The sequence below is a fragment of the Cydia splendana genome, chromosome 15, assembly GCF_910591565.1.
Source record: "Cydia splendana chromosome 15, ilCydSple1.2, whole genome shotgun sequence".
NCBI lineage: Eukaryota > Metazoa > Arthropoda > Insecta > Lepidoptera > Tortricidae > Cydia > Cydia splendana.
In genome coordinates this window covers 12172066-12197743 of record NC_085974.1, presented here as the reverse complement: position 1 = coordinate 12197743, position 25678 = coordinate 12172066, and the positions used below count along the sequence as shown (strand labels likewise).

Here is a 25678-nt window from a genome sequence, read left to right as displayed (position 1 = left end):
ACCCGCCAAGAGGTCTATTCAAAGGCCTTTCATTCCCTTGTGTTTTGAATTTTTATTTTGACAGATCTAAATTGCATTAGCCTTCGTAGAGCCAAACCTTCTTCCATCAGGAAATTTCCTAATGTCATTGGAGCATAAGGGCCCTTTTCTGATAGAAAGGTCCTTATGCACATGAAACTTGGAAAGCCACATATTTCCTTGATAGTATTTATTAAGTTGCTTGGCCCAAATTTTTATACTACGTGCAAACTCCAATATTTTTATAAGCCTCTTGATGTTTGCAAATGAACCATAAATTGAAAGTATTCGAATGTCGACATGGTCCTTCGAGCCGGATCGTAGAAAGCCTCATCAACATAACAGACTGAACTCGTTTTTTAATTGTAGGTTAATTATGACTTACTAAAATCGTCTTTCGTCCTCCAATTTTGCAGGTCGTTGCGAGTGCTCATCCTCGGAGGAAGGCAGCAAGTACACGGGTGCGTTCTGTGAGACGTGCGCAACGTGCGAGAACCCGCTCTGCGCGAACGCAGAGCCCTGCGTCAGTTGCTTCCTGTCTAAGAACTGCACTGAGGTGTGCAGAATTGGAGGCAGCAACTACACTGTGGCTGAGAAACTCTCAGAAACAGGTAAGGTAACGTCTTATAGGTATTGATAATTATCTCTGTATTTCTGAGTTAACAATTAAAGTTAGGTCTCTGATGCCTGTAAGTAATTATGATTCATTACTTGGAGCTGGAGCTGGCTAACACCGATCAGGACTCAAGGACTTGTCTGTCTGTCCGTCTGTCACAGCCCATTTTCTCCAAAAGTACTGGACCAATTAAGTTGAGATTTGGTACACATATGTAAATTTGTAACCCAAAGACGGACATCATACGTAAACAAATTAATTTTAAACATGAAGGCCACTTTTGGGGGGTAAAAACGAAAATTAAAAAATTATGTTTTTTTAAACTATATCGTGTTACATATCAAATAAAAGATCTGATTTTGGAAATCTCAAATATTTTTTTTTTGTAATTTTAAAATAAATAGTTTAGGAGTTATTTAAGAAAATAGCCAAAAAATTACCATTCCCCCCCCCCCCTCTTTATCTCCGAAACTACTGGGTCTAAATTTTTGAAAAAAATATACAAAATAGTTCTTTACCTATAGATGTCAGGAAAACCTATTAGAAATATGCAGTCAAGCGTGAGTCGGACTAATTACTTAGTTATTGATCCGACCCCTACAGGTTTTTTAAAGGCAATTCACTCGCGTTTTACATATAAAAAATACATTGTTAAAAATTGGGTAATGTACGAAACCCTTGGAACGCGTGTCCAACTCGCACTTGGCCGGTTTTTTTGTAACGCCTTACTAGAAACTATCGGCAAAGCCTCGGCAGAACGATAGATACGTTCCTAAATACCGAAGCTGAAACGTTGATTTAACCGCAATTGACCGCATATAGATAATTAATTAAAAATATAATTGTCCCTATAGGTAACAGTGATGGTCTTTAATAATCATTAGTATTCATTTTTCAATCTTTCTTCTTTGATAGTAAATAAAATTGACAATAATCAAAAATGCTTAACAGTGTTCTTAGATCTTAAAAAAGCTTTTGATACCGTTTCTATTCCCTCTCTTATCAATACTTTAGAAAACATAGGCATAAGAGACATCCCACTGAAGCTACTAGAAAATTATCTCCAAAACCGCACACATAGAGTTAAAATAGGAAACCACATCAGTGAGGAATCCAATATAACGTTTGGTGTGCCCCAGGGTAGCGTGCTTGGACCAACCTTATTCCTTATTTATATAAACGGACTCTGTGATATACAAATAAAAAATGGTCATATTGTTTCCTATGCAGATGATACCGCTATTGTTTTTTCCGGAGAGACATGGGCAAATGCTAAAAATCATGCAGAACAAGATCTATCCATAGTAGCTCACTGGCTTAACTCTCACTTACTTACACTTAATACAGCTATAGTGTAAACAACGTTATTTACGGTATTTGACGTCTGTCACTCACTACAGCAACACTACGTAAAATGTCTTGCACATTGAAATCACAAAGGAAAACAACTGCACTGCGAACGTTTACGTTCTACGTCTTTTTTTTTTTAATTTTAGTGTTGTCCGGACACCACCGTTATGAATCGGTAGTCGTCTAAGTAAATCGATATGAATATTTCATTTTAGGTCGCAACAAAGCATTATTAAATTTATTATATTTACTTTCGAATAGATAGTGTATCGATTTCTGAACGATCCGGTATTGACGTTTGAAAGTAAAGTTTTTGTATTGGTGCAGTTCGTCGTAGTTTCTCCTTCTTACTGTGCGCTTTTCTAATTTCTCTTTGTATCTTTCTGACCCGGCTTCGTTTTTGGACTGATATTTGCATTCATCGTTGACCTTGGCTCGTTACTTACTGGACACTGATAAAATTTGTGATTTGGACTTGTGTTTTGACATCTTTTTGTCAAAAATGCCTAAGGTTTTAGGCAAACAAGCTCGGCGTATGGTCGTGCAGTTGTACGAGCATTTTGAGCGTGAAAGACAAAACGGTGGAATTAATTGTTATTCGAAATGATTATTTATTTATTAGGTATATTTGATTATTGATGAGGAAATGGATATTCCGATAGTTTCAATTTTGACGATAGGTGCGACCTACTAGGTCGATGTATTAAATGCATTTACCTTGCGGGAAAAACATATAATTTTAGCTTTATTTAAATCTCAAATAAAAAATCATTATACGTCACAATTCGATACCTCAGTCTATGTGCCATCCAATCGTAATCGCTTGCTGTGACAATCGATTTGCGTTAGTTACATCTCTATATACGTCAGTCATAATGTGTCAAATACCGTAAATAAAGTTGTTTACACTATAAAACCAATTATATCTGCTTCACAAACTATAAAAGTTCTCAACCAAGTAATGATTTCAGAATCAAAATCCATACATGCATTAATCCACAAAATTGTTCCTGTCCTTCTATTTCGAAAGTAGATAATACTAAATATCTTGGTATTTTAGTTGACCAACGACTCACCTGGCATTTGCACACTGAGCTAATAATGTCCCGTACCAGAAAACTAATTTGGATCTTTAAAAACCTGAGACACGTAGCCTCCAAAAACCTACTGAAGCAGATATATTTAACCCTAGCTCAATCTATCCTTACTTATTGTATACCAGTTTGGGGAGGCGCCACAAAAATGAAATTTCTAGAACTTGAAAGAGCTCAAAGATCTCTATTAAAAGTAATTCATTTCAAGCCTTTTAGATACCCTACCATAGACCTGTATAAGCTATCCGACGTTTTATCTGTTAGAAAACTATACATTCTTTTTACCACTTTAAGACGGCATAAATCTTTGCATTTTAAATCCATTGTACAAAATAGAAGAAGAAAAGATAATATTTTACCAACCACGTCTATTAACACTACCTTTGCGAGTAGACAATACACCACTAGATCGACTAAATTGTATAACTTCATCAATAAACAAATAAACATTTACCATTTACCTTATTATGAATGCAAAAAATATATAATGGACTGGATTAAGTCGAAAACATACCATAATATAGAAAACATATTACTAAACATTGCTGAAATTGAATAAATTTACTTATATACATACATCCAATGCACATAAATACGAAAAGGAAAGAACATACATCATACATAGATCATAGATACCGAACTCATGTTTTATATATTATTTCAAGAGAATACGTTATGTTAGTTTGTATTTCATTAGATTTTATTGTAATATAATTAAGTGTTATTGTTAAAATAAGAGAAGAGCAGTACCTCTTAACACAGGTAATAATTTTACTTAAAAAGAGGTACTAAATACTATAATGTTATCTGTAATTTACTCTTGATTGAATAAATAATTTTGATTTTTTGATTTGATTTTTTGATTCACAACACCTTATTTACATCATAATACTGGCAAAAGTACGCAATGATTCAAGAATAGTTGCTATTGATTAGAATCTAATTTTCTTAATTAAGAACTTATATCAGACTCATCATCATATATTTTCATTTAATCATCTTTTCATGAACAAATGGGAATCAAGAAAGTGTCATGCATGTTTGAGTAATGATGGCAGAAAATAGGTTAATTATGATCTACTTTGTGGTCGTACGTTGGCGACTCGACGGCCTCTTTAATCGTTATGGTCGCACGATGCGGTTTGTGGTGAACAAATTACCTACAGTTAAATTAACTGCCTTTCACACTATTAAAATTAACTTCATTAGCGAATGTAGATTACCATTTCAGAAAGTTTGTTTTATGTGAGTTAACTCTAGATGTCGTACCTACGTGGTGCATTATAAACGTACTTATTATTTATTTAAGTTCGCCAACATAAGATTGCTAGAGTATTCACCCAATTACCTACAGGTATTAATGTTTATTACTTATAAAATCCGACATATGAAATGACTTATTTTAATGTAAGTAGGTATTTTATTTGTCCACTCTCTTTTAGTTTAATTGAATAATTTGGAGCAAGTTTCCGGTTATTGAAAATGACGATTATTTTTACAGTTACGGAAGGCAGCGAGGAAGTATCCTGCATACTCCGAGTAGAAGAGGGCAGCCAGGAATGCGAATACAGGTACACTTACAGCGCCAGCGCCCAAGACATGGTCGCTATGGAACTAGTCATCCGCTCCAAGCAATGCGGACAGCTGACGAGCGCCAAGCTCATGACCAGCGCCTTAATCATAATGGTCTGTGTCATAGCAGGCGGCATAGTCATTATCATGGGCATAAAGAGTGCACAAATAGTGTCCGATAGACGCGCATATGCTAAGTTTGTTCAGGAAGCGGAGATGAGTAGGTTGAACGCTCAGGAGTTGAATCCTCTATATATATCGCCGATCACTGAGTTCAGGTTACCGGACAGCTTTCCTAGGGATAAGAATGATTAGTTTTAATAACTTTGAAGTGTGGTTTATGATGGATGGGATATGGGTTGTGTATTTCTTTATGTATTCTATTTGAAAAATTATGTATTATTCTATTCTAAAATATTATTATATTATAAAATTTATAGATCCCCATAGTTACGAGGGGGCAGAGGGTGTATAATATTGTACATGCACTCATCGTAAAGGATGGAATTGTAATTGGTAATTTCTTAAAAAAAAAAAGAGGTAATTTCTTATAAAGTATAAATTAGTATTAATGACACACAATGATTTGTGACAGTAGATATCTCTAATCTTAAGTGTTTCGAGATTGTGCCTTTCTGTGTACTTACATCTTTAGATTAAAAACATATTTAAGCTGGTCTAAGACCAGTTTAATGTTAAGAAAACTTATGGAACCAAAAATATGTAGAGTACTTATTAAAGTTTCAAGTAAGATATTTTAGAAGTAATTTAAATGTTGAGAGTTAAATCCTTTAGGTGCTTACAATTAATAGTTTGATAGTTACGAGTTACATTTGAGTCAATATTAAAGTAATGTAGGGTAAACCGAGACGTATCGGACCAATGGTACGATTGGTACGGAACGATACTTAAATAAATATTTTTTTAAGCTGGTATAAGTATTATTTATCTAAACAAAACTGAATAAATTCGTTATTCAAGTATAAAACTAAATAATTATGTATTGCATACCTACGTTACCTACCTTACCTACCTTTTATTTTTATAGACCAAAAGACGAACACATTCCAATAAATTATTTAAGTACCCCTTATTGGGATTGGATGACTTATGGAGACAAAGTATAATGCCGCTTTACAAGCCAAGCTAGTCGCAATCTTAAGAAAATTCTAGGATCAAATGGCCGAAATGCTCGTTGGTATCCGATTACCTAAGTGATCCCAATCGCCTCTGTCTACCCTACGTCTAAATGTTAAACGTAATTTTGCTAGTCTTTTGCATTATGTAGTGTGTACATAAGATGATTTATTGAAGTATTTCCTAGTTATGCCATATTGTTGATTAATAATTAGCTTTAAGGTTGTCCATTTTATTGTACGTTAATTTCTTACTTATCATCACAGTTTAAAACATTCACTTGAAAGTAGAGTAGTGTATTATTTTTTTCTTATTTTATTACGAAACGAATCACAATAGATTAAAACGGCTATTTTGTATTCATTGAAGTATTACTGCATGTTTCAGTATTTATTGATGTTGATAATTTATTACCGTTATATTTTTACCAGTTAAGAGTTACCTACCTTACTAATATAATTTAATATGATTTTTTCAAGTACAGACCTATTAACTTTTATAATTTTCATCAAGTTTCTTGAAATTGTAAACAAAATCTACCACAATTTATCTTGTTTATAAATAAAACACACTAAAACATTTCAGTTATATCTTTATTCCCTTTTTTTAACATATTACAAAAATATTTATAACTGAACGTATAACAGTTTTTTTTTGCAATAAATGCAACTTTACAGGTCCCTCTATTAGGTAGGTAAACTAAATTTATTATAATAGAATGTGCCATTCTCAAAGAAAAGGGACGTATAACATGGCAGGGCCAGCCAAAGAGACAATCATTGATAGAAAACCATAATCCTTAATTAATGTATGGAAATATACAATTTACATTTTTTTTTCTATTCATTGTCATCTTGGCTGCCCCCAGGGGCTTAATACTATTTATATTGCATTAATACAAATGCAAAGCTTCGCAACAAGTAGAGTTCTATGTTCCCTCCTGCTTAAGAATGTCACAAGGTTTATATTTTTCGTAATTTGCTATACACCATATATACCTTTTTATGCCAATAATATAACAGCCACAATTCCGCGTTATACATTACTTATATACATTCACTTACACGGAAGCCCATAACACCCGAATTAAAAGTAATTTATTGACATATACCTACTAAGCCAAAATTGAGCAAATTTCAAATTCACGTTTACCTTACAACCTATGTTTTAGTATTACCTAGTAAATAACTTTCAACATTCGTTGAGAACAACTTAATAGTAATTGTGACAAATTGAAGAAATTAATTTTTATCTTTACCCACAGTAGATGCGTACCTATTAAAAAGGGGGAATGAATAAATAATTTTTATTTTTAGCTGTATTTTTCTTTCTCTCTACATCATATTTTTCCCCTCTCTGATATAACTCAGCGGGATTTCACTATTTATTCTAATCAAATTACGTACCGATTATCGAACCGCAGCATAAGAAATTTCACTTTAATAAAAATATTTTCATAAATTTTCTTTGCTACGAAAGAATAACATCTTTTTTTTTTGCATTGCATGCTAGCCATACTTAGCATTTGTAATGTCAAAGTTCTAATAGTAGAGTCAAGTTAATGATAAAGACAGCAAATCTTCATTACATTAAATTTGTCTAAACCGTTACAAATTACGCTTTTCTATACATATCGTCACGAGCGACTTTGTCAAATGCTATTTAAAATATTCGACCTCAAGGTCTCTCATTGATCTCAAAAGTTCTGATAGATAGATATTCGAAATAGGCCTACGGAACGGTCCAATTTAGGTACTTATTTTGTGGGTGAAGAGTGTATTCGTTAGTACATTTGATGATTACGTATTTAAAAGGTAACTTAATTATGGAATGTAATTAATATCGATGTCTCTACAATATCGTATAAGGTAATCGCTATCACATCCTCGTCGTTTCTTAGTTTGACTAAGTACCACAGTAACAATACACTACATTACTTAACCTAAGTTAAAGTCGAAAACTTGGTAAGTAAACCTTAAAGTCAAACAGCGCCGTTACAAAATCTGAACGTCGGCGTTCGTATGTCGATTGAAATGGAAATATCCCTTTGATCTTCGAGCACACCGACAAAGTTCTCGATGACGCGCCACGCACGTTAGCAGTGTTGGCCGAACGTTAATTGCAATTGACCAATAACCATTACAAATTGACCCGTAACGGACGGTTACAGTTGACGGTTCAATTTGTACTGGTTAATGGTCAAGAATTGTCAATTTCGCCAACACTGCACGTTAGGCGTGGCGTTTAAAGGGTATATATTTAGTTGAGGGCCCGGTTTCAAAAAGACGAATAGGTATAACGGTCTATGACCAGACTTTGCAGCACAAAGGAAGCTCTATCATTATCACATAGAGACACTACGACTGTGACTGAAATGTCATGTTATCGTCATAACCTCATAACGATAGGGTCCCACAACGCTATAAGACTGATCATGAGGCCTATTCGAACTTATTAGAACTCGGCCTCCATATAATTATATTGGAGATGTTTCCTTTACCAAACACGTAATTCAGTGGCGCTATTGATTTCCTTGAATCCACACTTTAAGTGTTAGGTAGGAAAGACCGGGGGCCTTGTAATGTAACTCCTTCATCCTTCATCCTACATCCACTTCGATACTAAATGGACTACATAAACGGAGTAGGTAAGATATAGTGGCCATTTTTACTTTACCTACCAATATTTTAGCTCTGCCTTACCTCACATTAAAATCTAAAAGCTGGTTCAAACGGATCTGAGAACGTTTTAAATACTTGCTTACTTATATGACATATGTATGTACAGGTATTGTAATTTTATGCAGAAATACGGATCGTATTCTAAGGTCCCATTTTATTTTAATCGCATTATTTAGAAAATGTTCACGACATTTAATCAATTTGTACTAATGAAATTCTATACCAAAAGTTACGTATTTTGTCGATGGCACTTTTCTGTAGGGCACTGATCCAAACTGATCTTACACAACATTTGCGATAACGGGAACCTTAAATATACCTCAATTACTTTTGAAACGCAACATCTCAATTAGGTACACGCAATTTTTGGTCAACAATTGCTATAACAACTTTAAAATTAACTAAGTACGTACGTATCAAAATACCCGTGAGAGACTTTACCAATATGCCGAATAACTCGAAAACCATATCGTTCTTACAGTTATTTGGGTCTACTTTCCGTTTAAAATAACTGAGGCAGAAGTGTAGTAAAACGCATTTTACTGCTGATTGCATAAAATTCCATTAATCAATAACAAATCAAGCTTCAGCTTCTCACTCACAGCATTCACTAGGTTTTTCCCTTTAAACCTTTTGATAGAGTCTCTCATCTTTGCATCACGATATAACAATTCTGGGGATTAATCTAACTCGCGCAAAGATATCGCGATACGGCTAACTGAAGCTCGTTCGCCAATACAATTCATACGATATAGTTATCTTTCATGGCTTCTAGCCACAAAAACAACGTGGCTGAAGAGCTACCAGTCATTTTCTTCTGCTGCCTCAATCACAAGTACCGCGTACTTGGTACCATTGGTCAAAATACCTATAAAAATTTCATCGACCACTCAGTTTAGAACTTAGAGCCCTAGAGAAGGCAGCTAAAAGTGCTGTCTTGTCACTTAACAAAGGTCCAATCTAATGGTAATTCAGTTAGCAATATCACCTAAGTCCACACATGTCGCATCCCCCGTGGCGCGCTGTGCGTCAGACGTGCCTGTCGTGTCGGCGCGGCGGCGCCAGCGTCATGGGGCGCGCGTCGGGCTTGGCGGGCGGCGGCGCGGGCCGGGCCGGCGTCGGCGCCGGCGCATGCGCGGCCGCGCCCGGCGTCACCGGCACCGCGTCCGGCACCAGGCGCCGCAGGAACTCCGATAGGCATGGCCAGGGAACGATCCTGGAGGAAAAGTAAACTTATATGGTAGAAAGTCTAATATATTTTTTAAAGTACAGTAGCGGTTAGTTCGCTATCGCTAAGAACCGTTCAAACGTCTTGCGAAATTTGAGTTAATGAATTTAAATTTTATTAAATTAAATTAGTGAATTATATGCAGTAGCATGATAACTAAAATGTATGTCAGACAAATTATATTCGTTAATTTAGAAAATTGCGGCAAATTGCATCATGTCGGCGATAATTACATTGGACGTCATAATAATGAGAAAATATAAGAATATCGTGCTCGTAATTGTGATTCCGTGTCTAAATGTTGAATTGAGCAAAAACAAATAGGTTACAAGGTAATTTTTACCTTCTAATTATATATAAGAAGATAATATAGTTTTTCTACAGTTAGCATTTTACGAATAGGTATATGCCTAATAACGCTTTGAACGGCAACGACGCCTAAAGGGTGGTTGCGAAATGATAAGAGTAGCCAATTTGTTCGCGCCTTTCCTGTAGACATCGCAAATGTAAGGGAATCTAAAGCTAATTTTTACGCGGCACCTTTACAGGCAGGATCCATTTTTTCAGTACTTGAGACTCAAATAACAAAAAGGGGATATCTGTGTTGGTACCAGAGTCGTTAACTTTTATTGTCTACAGAAGTGACCTTTTTCTAAAATGTCCCCATCGAATATCGACGACACGACGCCAAAAATCGTAAAGTCGTCGCCAGCTGTCGTCAGAACAAATATACTCGTAGTTGCATTTTATTTACCGTTAATTAGGTACATTAATTGATATTATTGATGCATTAAAATAGGTACCTACGTATACCTAGCTAATAAAACTTGTAATAAAGATGTCACCGTCTAACGTTTAATCAACGTCTCGTATACCACACGCTGTTTAAAAATGTATGGTTCCTATACATATGAATACCAAGAGGTCTAGGTCAGGTTGAGTTCGTCGTCAATCTTATTACTAATGGTTTTTTTCCATAACACTTTAGACTGGCTTGACCTTTTCTGACTTCCTACAGTATTTCCTTGTTTAAGTAATTACCACTGTTTATTTCTGTGACAATGAACTTGAGAACCATGAAGGTACCTAATCTACCATGTTAAAATATGCTAACATTTATGTATTCAATTATGCATGCGCTATTGCGCAGTGCGTGTAACGAAATATTATCAATAACAATTAATTATCATAACTTGAAGTAAACAGCAACTAATACTATATTCTTGCATATTCATTGTTTTAGGCAAAGTTCACGAAGGGAAGTATCGATATTTTCTAATTTTATAACTGATATAAATATGTTGTTTGCGTCTGAATTTTGCACGTTTCCGACAACGGTGGCCAGCCTTAGATATATCAAATATTCTTCAAGATTTTTTAAATATGTGCACGTTTCTGAGATTAGGTATGTGCCCTAAATTAGTCTAACACCATGCTAGCGGTTAAAGTTGAGGCTGAATAAATGTCAATGGCGCCCTAGATGTGCTCATCCTGACCTCATATTTACCCCTCATGATTCATGGATTTCAGTAATTACTCGCTACTGTATTGAAGATATGTTACATTCAATCCTTCCAAGTGTACATAAATATTTTAAATACCACTGCTATCTCGACAGTAATGGCGTTATTCATAAACGCGATACTCCCCTGAATTAGCTATAAATCGTTTGTCTCTACCTGTCATTTTGACTTATGTATTTGTAATCATCATCATCATATCAGCCAGAGGACGTCCACTGCTGGACATAGGCCTCCCCCAAAGAGTGCCACAATGACCGGTCTTGCGCCACCCGCATCCAGCGGACTCCCGCGACCTTTACCAGGTCGTCAGTCCACCTTGTGGGGGGTCTACCCACGTTGCGCCTTCCGGTACGTGGTCGCCACTCGAGAACCTTTCCGCCCCAACGGCCATCGGTTCTACGGGCAATGTGCCCCGGCCACTGCCACTTAAGTTTAGCGATTCGGAGGGCTATATCGGTTACTTTGGTTCTGCTGCGGATGGCCTCATTTCTGATGCGATCACGCAGAGAGACTCCAAGCATAGCCCTCTCCATTGCCCTTTAGGTGACTTTGAGCCTTCTTATGAGGCACACAGTAAGCGGCCACGTTTCAGTTCCATATGTCATCACTGGCAACACACACTGGTCGAAGACTTTCGTCTTGAGACACTGCGGAATATTGGACAAAAAGATGTGCCGTAGCTTCCCAAACGCTGCCCAACCGAGTCGGATTCGTCGATTAACCTCTTTCTCGAAGTTGGACCTACCTAACTGGACAGTCTGTCCTAGGTATATATAATCGTCTACAACTTCAAGTGTAAAGTCTCCGATTGTAACAGGAGTTGGTTCTACACGGGCATTTGACATGATCTTCGTCTTGTCCATGTTCATCCTCAGACCAACTCGCTCGGAAGCTTTGTATTTGTAAGAAAGGGATAAAAAATAATTTAACTAAATCAGGCCCGTAAAGTTTTATGAATAAGGGGGTAAATGTTTACCATTTGAAAGGCAGCAGTAAACTGAAGTAGCCCGGCATGACGGCCATGGCCTCGTTGGTGCGGATGGCGAGCACCACTCGGTCCGCCACCTCGTTCGCGTTCAGTTGAGGCACAAACCTGAAACACATCATTTCCATAAATTATATATACAGATATCAGTCAAAACGAAACAAAAACATCATTTCCACCATTTAGCCCTTTGAACGTCAGGAACTATCGTAAGAAGTCGTGTCCGTGGCGCCAAGAACGCTTATAAGTGCTAATGGCTTACGCTGTCAAAGTAACCTTCAACGTTTCCAGCCGACGTATTATGGATGGCTTTATCCATCTTTTTAACACCGTGGGATAGAAAGTGACGGACACCGTTTTATCACGCTGTCACGTAGACAAGAACGACCATCATATCCGTACTGGTTGGTTTATATTTGCTAGTTATTGATATTGGCGTATACATGATGTTCTTGGGTTTGACAGATGGCGTTCAAAAGGTTAATTCTAATGTAGATTTCTCACACTCGGAGCGACACTCACAAACGTATTTTACCGTTTGAAGTTATACGCGTGACATCTTATTAGCTTGACAATAGAGTCGTAAATCATTTTGTATTCAAGAGTTGCTGCCGGTAATTGCTGAGGACATAATGAGGATATTAAATAATGGCATTCCTTTAAATGCGCAGTGTCACTAGAGAAGAGAGTGCTACGCCGTAGTCCGTAGCAAGTTAATATGCCGTAATGCCGCATACTGTGCGTCATGCGCACTGAAAGAAACAAACATTTTTGCTGTATTTGCGTTTGTGCTCAAATAGATAGCGACGGGGAAAATGACAAAATTATATCGTTCCAACATCTTTGTTACCATAGGAATAAGAATATGTCCAAAGAAACAGAAATGTAGTAGTAGCCACAATAATAAAAAGTTAAAAAAACGTCGGTAATGTAGGTACGTCATGGCATGACGTTAAAAAGCTTTAGTAGCATTGCAATTATGTTAACACGTATCTGAACCTTAATTTGTGTCAATAAACATTCACTAAAGGTGGTAATCGCCTTGGCAAAGTAATTTTTAAGGCTTGAAAACTGGCGAACGGTAATCACCAACATACCTTTAAAGTTCATCGACATATCTTATTGCCTTTCGAATCAATACGTTTATGTACAATTACTTCTGGTAGTATAACCTTTTACAGCCAGAAGTCAGAAAGCATAAAATGATCAATAATGAAAATAACTTGTTTTTTTATTTTTTTGTATGACGTGGGTTCCAAAATGGTTCCAAATTCCTACAAACCTGTTCCACCAATGTCTAGTTCCATTTTAGGGCATCGACGAAGTTGCAAGCTACAGAGACGCATAGTAAAATAGTAGGTAAGATCAATTCCGGCATAGGGACAATTCCATACACGAGCGTATATTGAATTCTTCTATTTTCAACCGGAGGGAAAAAAACCTTTCTACTTTTGTTTGTTGAAACTAAAAGCAATCGCTGCTTTGTCGATGAAATTATCAATTGTGCACTATTGTTTGAAAAAATCGCTCGAGAGAATTGCCCCTATGACGGAATTTGCCGACCTGAATTTATTAACATTCTACTTGCCTCGAATTAACCTGTTCGAACATGCCCGTAGACCGGATAAAGTACGGGCAGATGAGCGACGTGGTCACCCCCTTCGCGCCCCGCACCTCCAGCTCCAATCTCAGGGCCTCATCGAAGCCGCAGGCCGCAGACTTCGACGCGCAGTAGTCCACCAGCTTGGCCACGCCCACGTGGCCCGCCATGGACGCTATGGTCACTATGTGGCCGTCGTTGTGTTCTATCATCTTGGGCAGGAAGGCTTTTACCGTCTGGAAAAGGATTAGGAAAGTTCTAAGAAAAGGTATAGTTAGTTGAATTTGGATATGGAAAGGTATCACTACATCTTATAAAACAAAGTCCCCCGCCGCGTCTGTCTGTTTGTTTGTTTGTATGTTCGCGATAAACTCGAAAACTACTGTACGGATTTTCATGCGGTTTTCACATATCAATAGAGTGATTCTTGAGGTGTGTTTAAGTGTATAATTTGTTAAGGTTTTGTGTAACCCATGCGAAGCAGGGGCGGGTCGCTAGTTATGGATAAAGTCTGTTTCTTTTGATAATTTGTTAGAGATAGATAGATGCAAAGGAGTCAAAGAAACTTGCTGGTATGTAGATAATATGTAGGTACATACAAGTTTGTGATTTTAAGATCCGATTGAAGCGTTTAATGAGATCAACGGCTAATGAAAGTAATAAAATAAGAATGGGCTCACGTTTTCACTGCCATGTACCTACTTTGATTCTTAATGATCATTGCTCATCCAATTTACCGTAAAATGGCCTTACTTTGTTCCCCTGTGGGTAATTAGTAATTATGATCTAATGGCGTTATTCATAAACGCGTTACTGGCCTGAATTAGCTATGAATCCTTTGTCTTTATCTGTTATTTTGACTTATGTATTTGTAAGAAAGGGGTAAAGTTTTATGAAAAGGGGGTAATTCTGTCAAATGACTTGTCGTTTAATATATTCAAATATTATATTTCTATGTTTAGTAACTGTGCCTTTAAGTAAACTGTAGGTAAACATTGTTCATTAATTTCCTTAATTACAAGTAAATATTGAAGCAAAGAAGGACCATTTTACGATAGGTGTGTAGATTTTAAATGTACATAATTGCTTACCCATATATGCGCCAAAACGTTGACGTCAAACGTCCTCTGTATGAGATAGTCCGGCGTGTCCAGGAGGTACTGCCCCGACACCACGCCGGCGTTGTTTATCAACAGACTCACCTGCAAGAACAATCGAACAGTTGCTCAAGCACCTGACAAGTCAACGAACAATGGCCCACCTTTATCGTGCTTTTTAATGCCGATATCAAAATGTGCCTTGACAATGTAACTGTTTCCGATGACGACAGAGATTCTGATAATGCCAATAAAACCAGTTCAGGCGTAAGCAAAGTGATCTTTTGTGTACGCTAGTCGAAGTATGTTATTGTTATTGATACTTTGGGAAAGTGACTTTTATTTATATACATATATATAGGCATATATTTAGTTATATATATATATATACAAAAATACCCAATTTGATTCAATTTAAGAGCCCATCAACGTGCACACTTAGCGCCACTGCTAAATAATCGTGATTATTTAAATTAAAACTGTCAAGCTAATTCCGTCAGTAGAAAAAAAGCGGCAAATTTGAAAAAAGTTGGAGCGAAGGGTAATCCTCCCATAGAAAAATTGAATTTCGCGCCTTTTGCTACTGACAAACATATTTGACCGGTTATTTTAAAAAAGTTATTCAAACCGACCTGTTTCAATAAAGCTAGGTTTGTTTAAATCCATGCATTAAATCCATATTAAATTCGATTAGTGTCTAATTCACTTACCCTGCCGACTTCCTCGTGAACCTTTTTCGCAACGCGGTAAATATCTTCCTTGTCAGTTAGATCCACCACGTAAGAGTAGCAGTCCCCTCCAATACCCTTCACTAGTTTTTCCGAGTCGTCCAGTCCTGAAACAACGAAATAAGCACATATGGAGATGTTTCGTAAATGGGAAGCATTAAAATGCTTTCTATAGTCCCTATACAATGTATTAAATTGTAGATGTGATATCGTACTTTTTAAGATTACAAAACAGAACAATATGCCCAGGCATATTGTTCTGTTTTCCAGATACTGTTTTTTTTTTTATCTTAATGATTACCTAATTAAGACCATAGGTATTCATAATTTACCATCGCTGTACAACACATATTTTCGGTTTAAAGATCTTTATCTATAGATTAAGTATCATAGCTAAGTATTATCACGTATTATGCATGTTATGTTTTCTTTTCTCAAGTAAGTAAGTGAATTATTGTTATTCTTTTGAGAGCTAAAGATTTTTAAACCGAAAAAATGTGTTGTATGATATGCTAGTGAGCGTAAACATTAATGCAATCACAAAACCATAAAAGTTACAATTTGCCGGTAGGATTATAAAAGCATACAAAACAAGTTTAAAGGTAAACACGATCGCTGACTAGCATTTATAATTGGTACTGCGAAAACATAACACAATCTTTACATTGTATGAAAAATAATTAATCAGTGATTACTACTGGGAGATTACGCCTCTTCTTGCGAGTGGTTTAGTGGCAATAGGTGACTTAAATCCCTGTCCTCAGCATTATAATTATAACGGGTGCGTAACGGTCCATATAACAACTTTTGATATATTTTTAGTCGATATAACGATTAAGGGACATAATGCACTTTTGCTATAACAATACATGGTATATTCTTAGAGAGTCTAACTATCGTCAAGTATAATGAACTTGTAATATAACAACATCTAATCTAACATTAACAGCGTATAACGTATATGTGATATAATTATGTTCGATATAACGCTCAGTTGGCATAATGTAGTACTGGTATAAATTGTAATATTTACTACTATTATAACAACCTACGTATTCGAACTTAAGGCAGGTCTCAGTTAGGTACGACGACGAGCGAAGTGAGGAGGAGTGTTAGGTAGAACTGCGACCCTACAGCGCGCGAGCCGAGCGAGCGAAGCGAGCGTGCCGCGGTAGCGGCCGGCGAAGCGCCAGAACCGACTTTTTTTATTACTTTACAAATAAATGTTTTTTAAGTACTGACAAACCTCAACTTATTTTTATACATTAGAATACATTATACCATAAATACTTATAAAAATATTCATTATACCCAGTAAACGTTATATCGAATAGCTTTTATATCGATTAAGCATTATACCCCATGAAAATAGTTCATCATCATCATCATCATATCAGCCAGAGGACGTCCACTGCTGGACATAGGCCTCCCCCAAAGAGTGCCACAATGACCGGTCTTGCGCCACCCGCATCCAGCGGACTCCCGCGACCTTTACCAGGTCGTCAGTCCACCTTGTGGGACGAAAATAGTTATTTTGTTGTTATATCAAAAGTTCATTATACCGTTTAAGTGATTATACAGCATGAAATTATATCAAAAGTTGTTATATCTTTTGAAAATATATCAAAAATTGTTATACGGATCATTACACACCCAATTATAACATAAGCTGTTGGTTAGAGAAAGTGATGGCACAATAAATAACATAACAATACTCTTTATTATACCCCTCAATAAATGAAAATCAAAGTCCTCATTATATAGGAAATGTTAATGTTTAAAGAAAACTAGCATTGACTTGCGTTATTTCGCGCGAGTCTACAATCTCACGGATCTGTTACTTTGAGAGAAATTTGATGAATAGCGGTAAGTTTTGAAATTCAAACCTTCACATATCTCTTTTTAATGTATTACTTATACCTATACAAAATATATAACATAAAATGCAATAAATGTTAAAGTGAACGGTAATGGTCGGAGGATAACTAATATAATACATATAACTATTCCCTAACACCAAAGTCACGTAGGTACCTACGTACGCGAATAATTGCAATGCTTGGGACCGTTGGCAAAATGTGTAAATAGATTTTCAAGTACAATGGAACAATGAAAAGCAAAAAAAATTGTCGAACTAAGCAACTCCTTTTTTTGAAATATTGAAGTCGTTTAATAAATTAACAACTGTAAAAACTGAAGGCTGCTTCTTGTAAAGTTAAATTTAATTGAATGTCATGTGTACCTATATAATAAAATTAATAAATGTCAAGTGTATAAACGATACCTAAGCATAGCACTAGATATTTGTGTGCAGGGGTGCTAAGCTTATCTTTTTGCTGATATAATCAGACATATTTATATTAGTGCTAATTAGTCTGTCAGTCAGGCGAAGCGCTGGTGGCTAAGCGGTAAGAGCGTGCGACTTTCAATCCGAAAGTCGTGGGTTCTAACCCGGCTCGTAGGTACCAATGAGTTTCGGGACTTATGTACGAAGTGTACGAAATATCATTTGATATTTGCTAGTCGCTTTTCAGTGAAGGAAAACATCGTGAGGAAACCGGACTAATCCCAATAAGGCCAAGTTTCTCCTCTGGGTTGGAAGGTCAGATGGCAGTCGCTTTCGTAAAAACTAGTGTTTACGTCAAATCATAGGATTAGTTGTCAAACGGACCCAAGGCTCCTATGAGCCGTGGCGAAATGCCGGACCCAAGGCTCCTATGAGCCGTGGCGAAATGCCGGGATAACGCGAGGAAGAAGATTTACGTAAAGTCAGCTGCAGAGAAAAGTGACCCCCCTGCATAGAATTTCGTATGCCAAGGTTCGTTATGCTAACAAGCGAATAGTTTTGCTAACTGTACTTATTACTAGAGTTTGCAACAATCCGTTTTCTTTTAATATGGTTCCGGAGTAAGTGATTCAGTTCAGTCTAAGTGATTCAGTCGAGATAGTGACTATAGAAAGTCAATGCATCTACAATGTGGTAGAAAATATGGAGATCAAAGACTAGCGACGCAACATATTATTAACCCACAGATACGCGAGCATGCATAAAGCGTTAAGACGAAAGTGGAGAACCCGCGCGATATTGCCTTTTCATACAAACGTAGTCCTCATTTTCCTCTCTGGATATTAACATTATTGAAAATATTTTGACATAATATGATGTATATTAACCACAGTTATAGCCCTACGTGATTTTTTATGAATTCTTAATTATTATTACAGTTAGGAGCATTTAAAAAATTGTATGAAATCTGTTTTTTTCTCCTAATTTTTACTAATACTTAAAGTAATAAAAAATCGAAAAAAGTCAAACGTAGGGGCATAGCTATGGTTCATATACATCAAATTATGTAAAAATATTTTTCATAATATCAATATCCAGAGAGAAAAATGGGGGCTGCGTTTGTATGGAGAAACGGCCGTGCCCTTTCCTCTTAAGCTTTCTATACGAAGAAGATGCAAATAAAACCTATTGTTTCATTGTTAGGCCTCGTAAGTCAAGTGTCATTTGCCAAATAATATATTTCCGTTTTTTTCATGTCTGACAAACGACCTCTAATTACCTAGTACATAAAGAGAGCAAAAAATTGTTTTCGACGTATTAATTGACGTTAAGGTAGGTAGTTAAATAAATACGAATACCTAATGTAGTATGTAACTATTTGATAAGCAATAGGTAACACAATACGGAATTAAATACATCTAGTTGTCTAAACTATAAAACTTAAAACTAAAAACAAGTAAAACAACTAATCTTATTATTAATTAATTTCCGCGTTTTTGAAAATTCATCCCCTCCCAAGGTGAATTTGAAATAGGTTTAAAATAAAACATTAGGTACATGAAGTGGTTAAAAGGGTGTTGCAAGTTTGTATCGGAATGAAAATGACTTTGAGTGCGGAACTTGAAACTTCGCGAAAAGGCTTTACATTGCCTCCTCTAAGTCGGTTAAGAGACTAGAGAGGAGGTTGTAAACACCTATAGAAAACAAATATATTTTTGAGTAAATAATTTGAAACTTCGTAGAAAGACATTGGTGGCGCTACTGCGCCAAAATTCCCTTTCGACCTTTTTTATAATAAAAACTCTACAGTGACTGCTGGCCACCTAGATATGACGATGACATACTGACATACTGACAACAGACTTCAATGTTGAATTCGCCGCATCAAGCATTGCTTTCCTTGTGATATTATTAGAATCCTGCAAGTTTAATATAAGTATATCGCTCCACCCGCTACACTTAACAAGAGACCGCTTTGGATATTGTGGATTGTGGACAAGGACTACGGACGAAAGGGGTAAGTAGTTATCTGCGAGTACATATAAATTTCCTTACTATCGGCACCGCACTATCGGCTCCGGCTCCCGGATTCTCCGTATCCTCTAAATTCTAAAAGTCCACGACAATCTTATCAGACATAGAGAATTGTTACGTGTCTAATTATGAACCCAACTAATGTTTTGCAGTGCAACAGGCAATGTTTAAACGTAGCATTACAATAACCAGCATAAAAATCTACGCGAACGAAGTCACGGGCAACATGTAGTGGTACCATAAGCATAGTATTGTGTTATCACCAAAGTACACCACGATCATTTTATTTTGTTACTATATCTATATGTACCATTGTCAATATAGTTACTGGCCAATCAATAAGTACCTAAATGTATCAATCAATAGAAGCAAACCTTAGCCGGTCACCCAGAAAAAAAAATATCGAAAGTGGTTCGAGAAAGAACGCGCGCGTACGGTGCGATTGCGCTGCGGAAGCGCTTCCTTCGGCGCCGGCGCACGCTGGCATTGACACACTAAGCAGCTTGTGATGGGCTATCTATTGTCATTGCCATCTTTGTGGTATTACACACTGTACCTATCTGAAACATTTTCCCTCTATTTAGGGCTCCATTTTGAAAAGAGTAACAAGTAATTTTAAATGTTTTTCATGTCTGGATTCCAGGAGGAAGGAAATATGTACAGTCAGCTGCACAGAAAAGAGACCCCTGAATAGTATTGCTGACTGTATACATGCAGATTTCTATCAAAATTTAGCATTGGTCATTAATCAAGCATAGCATGTCACAGTTTTACACCTACTTAAATCAAATTAGAGTCTGCTAACTATCGTAAGTAATTCATATTTATTTATTCTTTAGCCTTCAAGTACTTGCATAATTTTAGATTAAATTATGCAAAAGTACGTTTGACTATATTATTAACCTTCAATATGCGATATTTGGTTCTCGGTCAGCGATTCACAATTAGGTAAGCATATTTTGCTCAAAACACGGTCAGAGTCGTGACGTGCCCATCTCGGTCCAGTCAGCAAAACTTTCGACGACGCACGCACGTGAGGCATTTACAAGGCACGTGTAAATGTCTAAATTTACTCTATGTTATCTTTATCTATCATACAAGCCATTAAATATGATTACATGTCAAATGTATGAAAACTATTTGTGAACCGTTAGTCGTAGGGTTCCGTACCCAAAGGGTAAAACGGGACCCTATTACTAAGACTCCGCTGTCCGTCCGTCCGTCCGTCCGTCTGTCACCAGGCTGTATCTCACGAACCGTGATAGCTAGACAGTTGAAATTTTCACAGATGATGTATTTCTGTTGCCGCTATAATAACAAATACCTACTAAAAACAGAATAAAATAAAGATTTAAGTGGGGCTCCCATACAACAAACGTGATTTTTGACCGAAGTTAAGCAACGTCGGGCGGGGTCAGTACTTGGATGGGTGACCGTTTTTTTTGCCGTTTTTTGTATTATGGTACGGAACCCTTCGTGCGCGAGTCCGACTCGCACTTGCCCGGTTTTTGTATCCAATCACTGTCATTGCAGCGTATCGGATTATCTATTTTCTATTAACAATAATTTTAAACCACAATGTTCTTGACTTTTATTTTTTCCTATTGTTTAAATTTAAATGAAAGAGCCCATCAACGTGCACACTACCGCCACTGCTAAATAATCGTGATTATTTAAATTTAACGACAGGTATTTAAAAAAGGGGGCCGCTACGTACTGTATTGTGTATTTAAGTACCTTTTGAATACATTAAACTAGTTTTTATGTTGCTGAATTCGTCAATCTATGCGTCCAAAGTTAAAACGGCCGTTTTTGTTTTGAGTTCCTAGATCGACGAATCCAGCAACATAATAACTAGTTTGATGTATTCAAAAGGTACTTAAATACACAATGCAGTACGTAGCGGCCTCCTTTTTCAAATACCTACCTGTCATTAAATTTAAATAATCACGATTATTTAGCAGTGGCGCTAGAGTGCACGTTGATGGGCTCTTAAGTGCTTTAACTTCATAAAACGAATACTTTCAGATTAAAGTACACGTGCCATACATCTTAACATCCATATCATAATTACTTTTAAATGACTTATAAGTTATATCACAATTAGAAATGAGGCTTTAGTAGGTATCTGACATAAGTATGTTAACCATTTTAATTTAATTTTAACGATCATTCAAATTTAATTAAGAGTACCTATGTAGTTATCTTATAAATAAAGGAACTCCGTCGTGCCCTAAAAATAACAAGGAACGTCGGAAGTTATATGTCGTGATGTCGAACAAGTGTAAAATAACAAGTACATTGACATTGTCATTGGTTTGACGACCGGTCTGGCCTAGTGGGTAGTGACCCTGCCTATGAAGCCGATGGTCCCGGGTTCGAATCCTGGTAAGGGCATTTATTTGTATGATGATACAGATATTTGTTCCTGAGTCATGGTTGTTTCTATGTATTTAAGTATTTATATATTATATATATCGTTGTCTGAGTACCCACAACACAAGCTTTCTTGAGCTTACCGTGGGACTTAGTCAATTTGTGTAAGAATGTCCCTATAATATTTATTTATTTATTTATTTATTTATTTATTTACATATAACAACAACCAGAGGGCCTACCGCGAACCACGTTCGACGTGTTGCCTCCCTGTCACAATAACGTACGAATTTACACGTGCGACAGAGAGGCAACACGACGAACGTATTTCGCGGTAGGCCCTCAGCTTACCTCAGCGATCTTTCTTAGGCTTAGGGTAGTATTCCAATTGTCCAATGTGTATTTGCGTCTCACATTTTTCTTAGTGAGAGAGTGAGACGCAATGCACATTGGACCAAGAAATTGGACAGGTGGAATACCAACCTTAACGGTGGTCAGGCCAGCTATAAATGTACCTGACACTCTTCTTCTTCTGCCTCGCCTTTGTCCCGTTACACGGGGTCGGCTTTCCCAATCATGCGACTCCATCTATTTCTTTCTTGGGTGTCTTGCTCGTGAAGTCCCAATACCTTCATGTCCTTATTCGTCATCCAGGTTGTTTGGGGCCTTCCAATTCCCCTCTTTTTTGTAGCGATGGAAAGACACTTAAATGCGATAAATGTACCTAACACTGTTTTATTGTATTGTTTATTTTCGTTTTCTTATTAATAATTTATTTAACAGCATTAAATAAAAAATACACAACATAAGTATGTCATCGGCATTAGTTTTAGTTTCCGCTTAATTTTAAGTTTAGTTTATATGTAGGGTGTATTTTTACTCGTACTTTTTATGTTTTATTCATGAGTGTTTATTTTTAAGAACCGGCATACATAATTTTAATCCGGCATGTATCATAAAAATCACTAACATATTTAAAAAAACTAATTTTCATACCTTCTAATTTAAATATAATATCGCTTGATTTAAAATACCTATAAAAAACAAATACATGTTTATGTAAATAATATCATGACTTAAGCTCTACCGTTTTAAGCAATATTTGACGCCAGTCGTCTAAATATATGTACGTATGTACACTTATATCGTATCGTAAGTATGGTATTGACCGTAACAGTGCGAAAGCTCGTAAAAGCTTACATAAGTGTGCATAAGTTCTCCCGTAAATAATACTTGTAACGCTACTATCGTTTTTAGGAAGGACAAACACTTGACCTTAACCAAAATACTGGGTCAATGCGAACTACCACCGATTGGATTTTATGACATATTAATTCAGTGCATTCTTTTCAATTAGGACCTGAATAAACAAACTGAACATGATGTCATTGAGAAAAGTCATCCGTAACGTAAGAGAACGTTTTCTAGACAAATATGTTCGTTTTTTTAGCATTAAAAAAGGTAAACAATCTTGACGTGACTTTTTATTGAAAAACACTTTTGAAAAATAAGTCACGGCAAATATGTAACAATTATTAATCATATAGGATTATTTACATTAGTTTGCTTTCTTAAGTAATAATTACCTACTGATTTTTAATAAAGCGTTTTTCAATTAAAAGACACATCAAGATCGCGTAGTCTTTTTCTAATGCTAAAAAAAACGAACTATACCTAACGCCTAATTTCACCAACTTGACCATTGACACCTGACACTGACAATTTCCTGTAAATTTCTGGGTCGGTACTTACCGTACTACCCTAGGTACTAGGTACCCAGTCCTACACTCGTTACTCGAGGGTAGGTACCTATAGCGTCAATGTTTACTTGTTGGGCAACTTGCGGCGAATTGTCAATGTTAGGAAAATAATTGTAGAAACTTACATTAATTAGGTTCAAGATCACTAGATGTTGAACCTAATTATCGTACGTTTCTACAAATTATCTTATAATAATATTAATACACATGACTTGCAAGTTTATTCCCCGTAATAGAGTATACGGTAAGAAAGAGCATTAGAGCAGAAGATCGTTCGAAAGCGGTAATCCAGGTGGGATGGAAAATGTCCGGCGATTACGCTGTGGTCAAAACGCACAAGAATTTTAATGAGAGAAACACGTCCGGAAACCCACGCGTGATTTTATTCCCAAAAGGTTTATATAAAAGGTTTATATAAGTTGTAGGAATATTTACCAACGCAGATCGTATACTCAAAAATGACCTAATTAATAATATACTTACAAATGTTTTTATTTGTAGGATATTTATTTTCATAGAATAATGTAAATTGACTTAATATTTCGAAATATGACTTGAGGTTGGATGCAGAGGGGAAATATGTAGATAAATATGACCCAATAGGGGCTAAAATGTAATAGGTACACAATTTTAGTTGACGGTATAAATAACTACATGTACAACATTTATTAAATAAATACAATATGTTCCGACTTGCGAAATTATTATACATATTATGAATATATGCATAATCATATGATATGAATAATGATATGTAATAAATATGTAACATGTTGAATGTGCCGCCCGCCGGCTTTAGATTCTGTTAAATGAATATTGAGATGATAAGTTATTTAAGATAAATATTTTAATTTTATCAGGTATAAGTTAAGTCACATATGGGTCATTTGCAATTTTTTTGTACCTTTGTCTAGAAGAAGAAAACTTAATCTCATCTTTTCTTAATTTTCTCAGTTTCGTTACGAATGTTAGCTATACAAATTTGCATTTTTGTATGGTTAATTTTCGTTACGAAACTGAGAATGTTAAGAAAAAAATAGACAAAACAAAGGTACAATAAATTTGCAAATGACCCATATATTGGTTGTTATGCCCTTGCAGAGCACATGTTTGATCCTTATTATAAGTTACATATTTAACACCTATATTGTACATTGCTGTATATTGTACCAATAAAGAACTTTGGATACTCGGTAAAGTTCGTCTAAAAGCTAACTCTGCCTCGACTTTTTCAGAACAACGAAAGGCAGTGATTTTTTTTGTTATTTTAATGCCTTGCAAAGGGTGTTTGGTCCGATTCTAAGTCACTCTCGAAATTTAACCTTTATAAAACTTTATTTTATTGTCATTCAGGCAATTCCTAAATTTTTAGGGTTCCGTACCCAAAGGGTAAAAACGGGACCCTATTACTAAGACTCCGCTGTCCGTTTGTCCGTCTGTCCGTCCGTCTGTCTGTCATCAGGCTGTAACTCATGAACCGTGATAAGTAGCTCTAGACAGTTGAAATTTTCACAGACGATGTATTTCTGTTGCCGCTATAACAAAATATTAAAAACAAAATAAAATAAATATTTAAGTGGGGCTCCCATACA

General features: G+C 36.2%; 2 protein-coding genes across 2 annotated transcripts in view; one reads left to right on the top strand and one right to left on the bottom strand.

Moving 5' to 3' along the window:
• LOC134797665 (integrin beta-nu-like) overlaps window positions 1-6042 on the top strand; it is a 38973-nt gene extending 32931 nt beyond the window's left edge. Inside the window, exons 12-13 of the mRNA XM_063770007.1 lie at window positions 435-629; window positions 4580-6042. Of these exons, the coding sequence (XP_063626077.1) occupies window positions 435-629; window positions 4580-4965 (581 nt within the window). The 3' untranslated portion in view covers window positions 4966-6042. The remainder of the gene's footprint in view (window positions 1-434; window positions 630-4579) is intronic.
• Window positions 6043-6372: 330 nt separating this feature from the next.
• LOC134797670 (estradiol 17-beta-dehydrogenase 11-like) overlaps window positions 6373-25678 on the bottom strand; it is a 59124-nt gene continuing 39818 nt past the window's right edge. The window contains exons 3-7 of the mRNA XM_063770013.1: window positions 15612-15736; window positions 14896-15006; window positions 13793-14040; window positions 12196-12312; window positions 6373-9684 (exon numbers count right to left, since the gene is read on the bottom strand). Of these exons, the coding sequence (XP_063626083.1) occupies window positions 9498-9684; window positions 12196-12312; window positions 13793-14040; window positions 14896-15006; window positions 15612-15736 (788 nt within the window). The 3' untranslated portion in view covers window positions 6373-9497. The remainder of the gene's footprint in view (window positions 9685-12195; window positions 12313-13792; window positions 14041-14895; window positions 15007-15611; window positions 15737-25678) is intronic.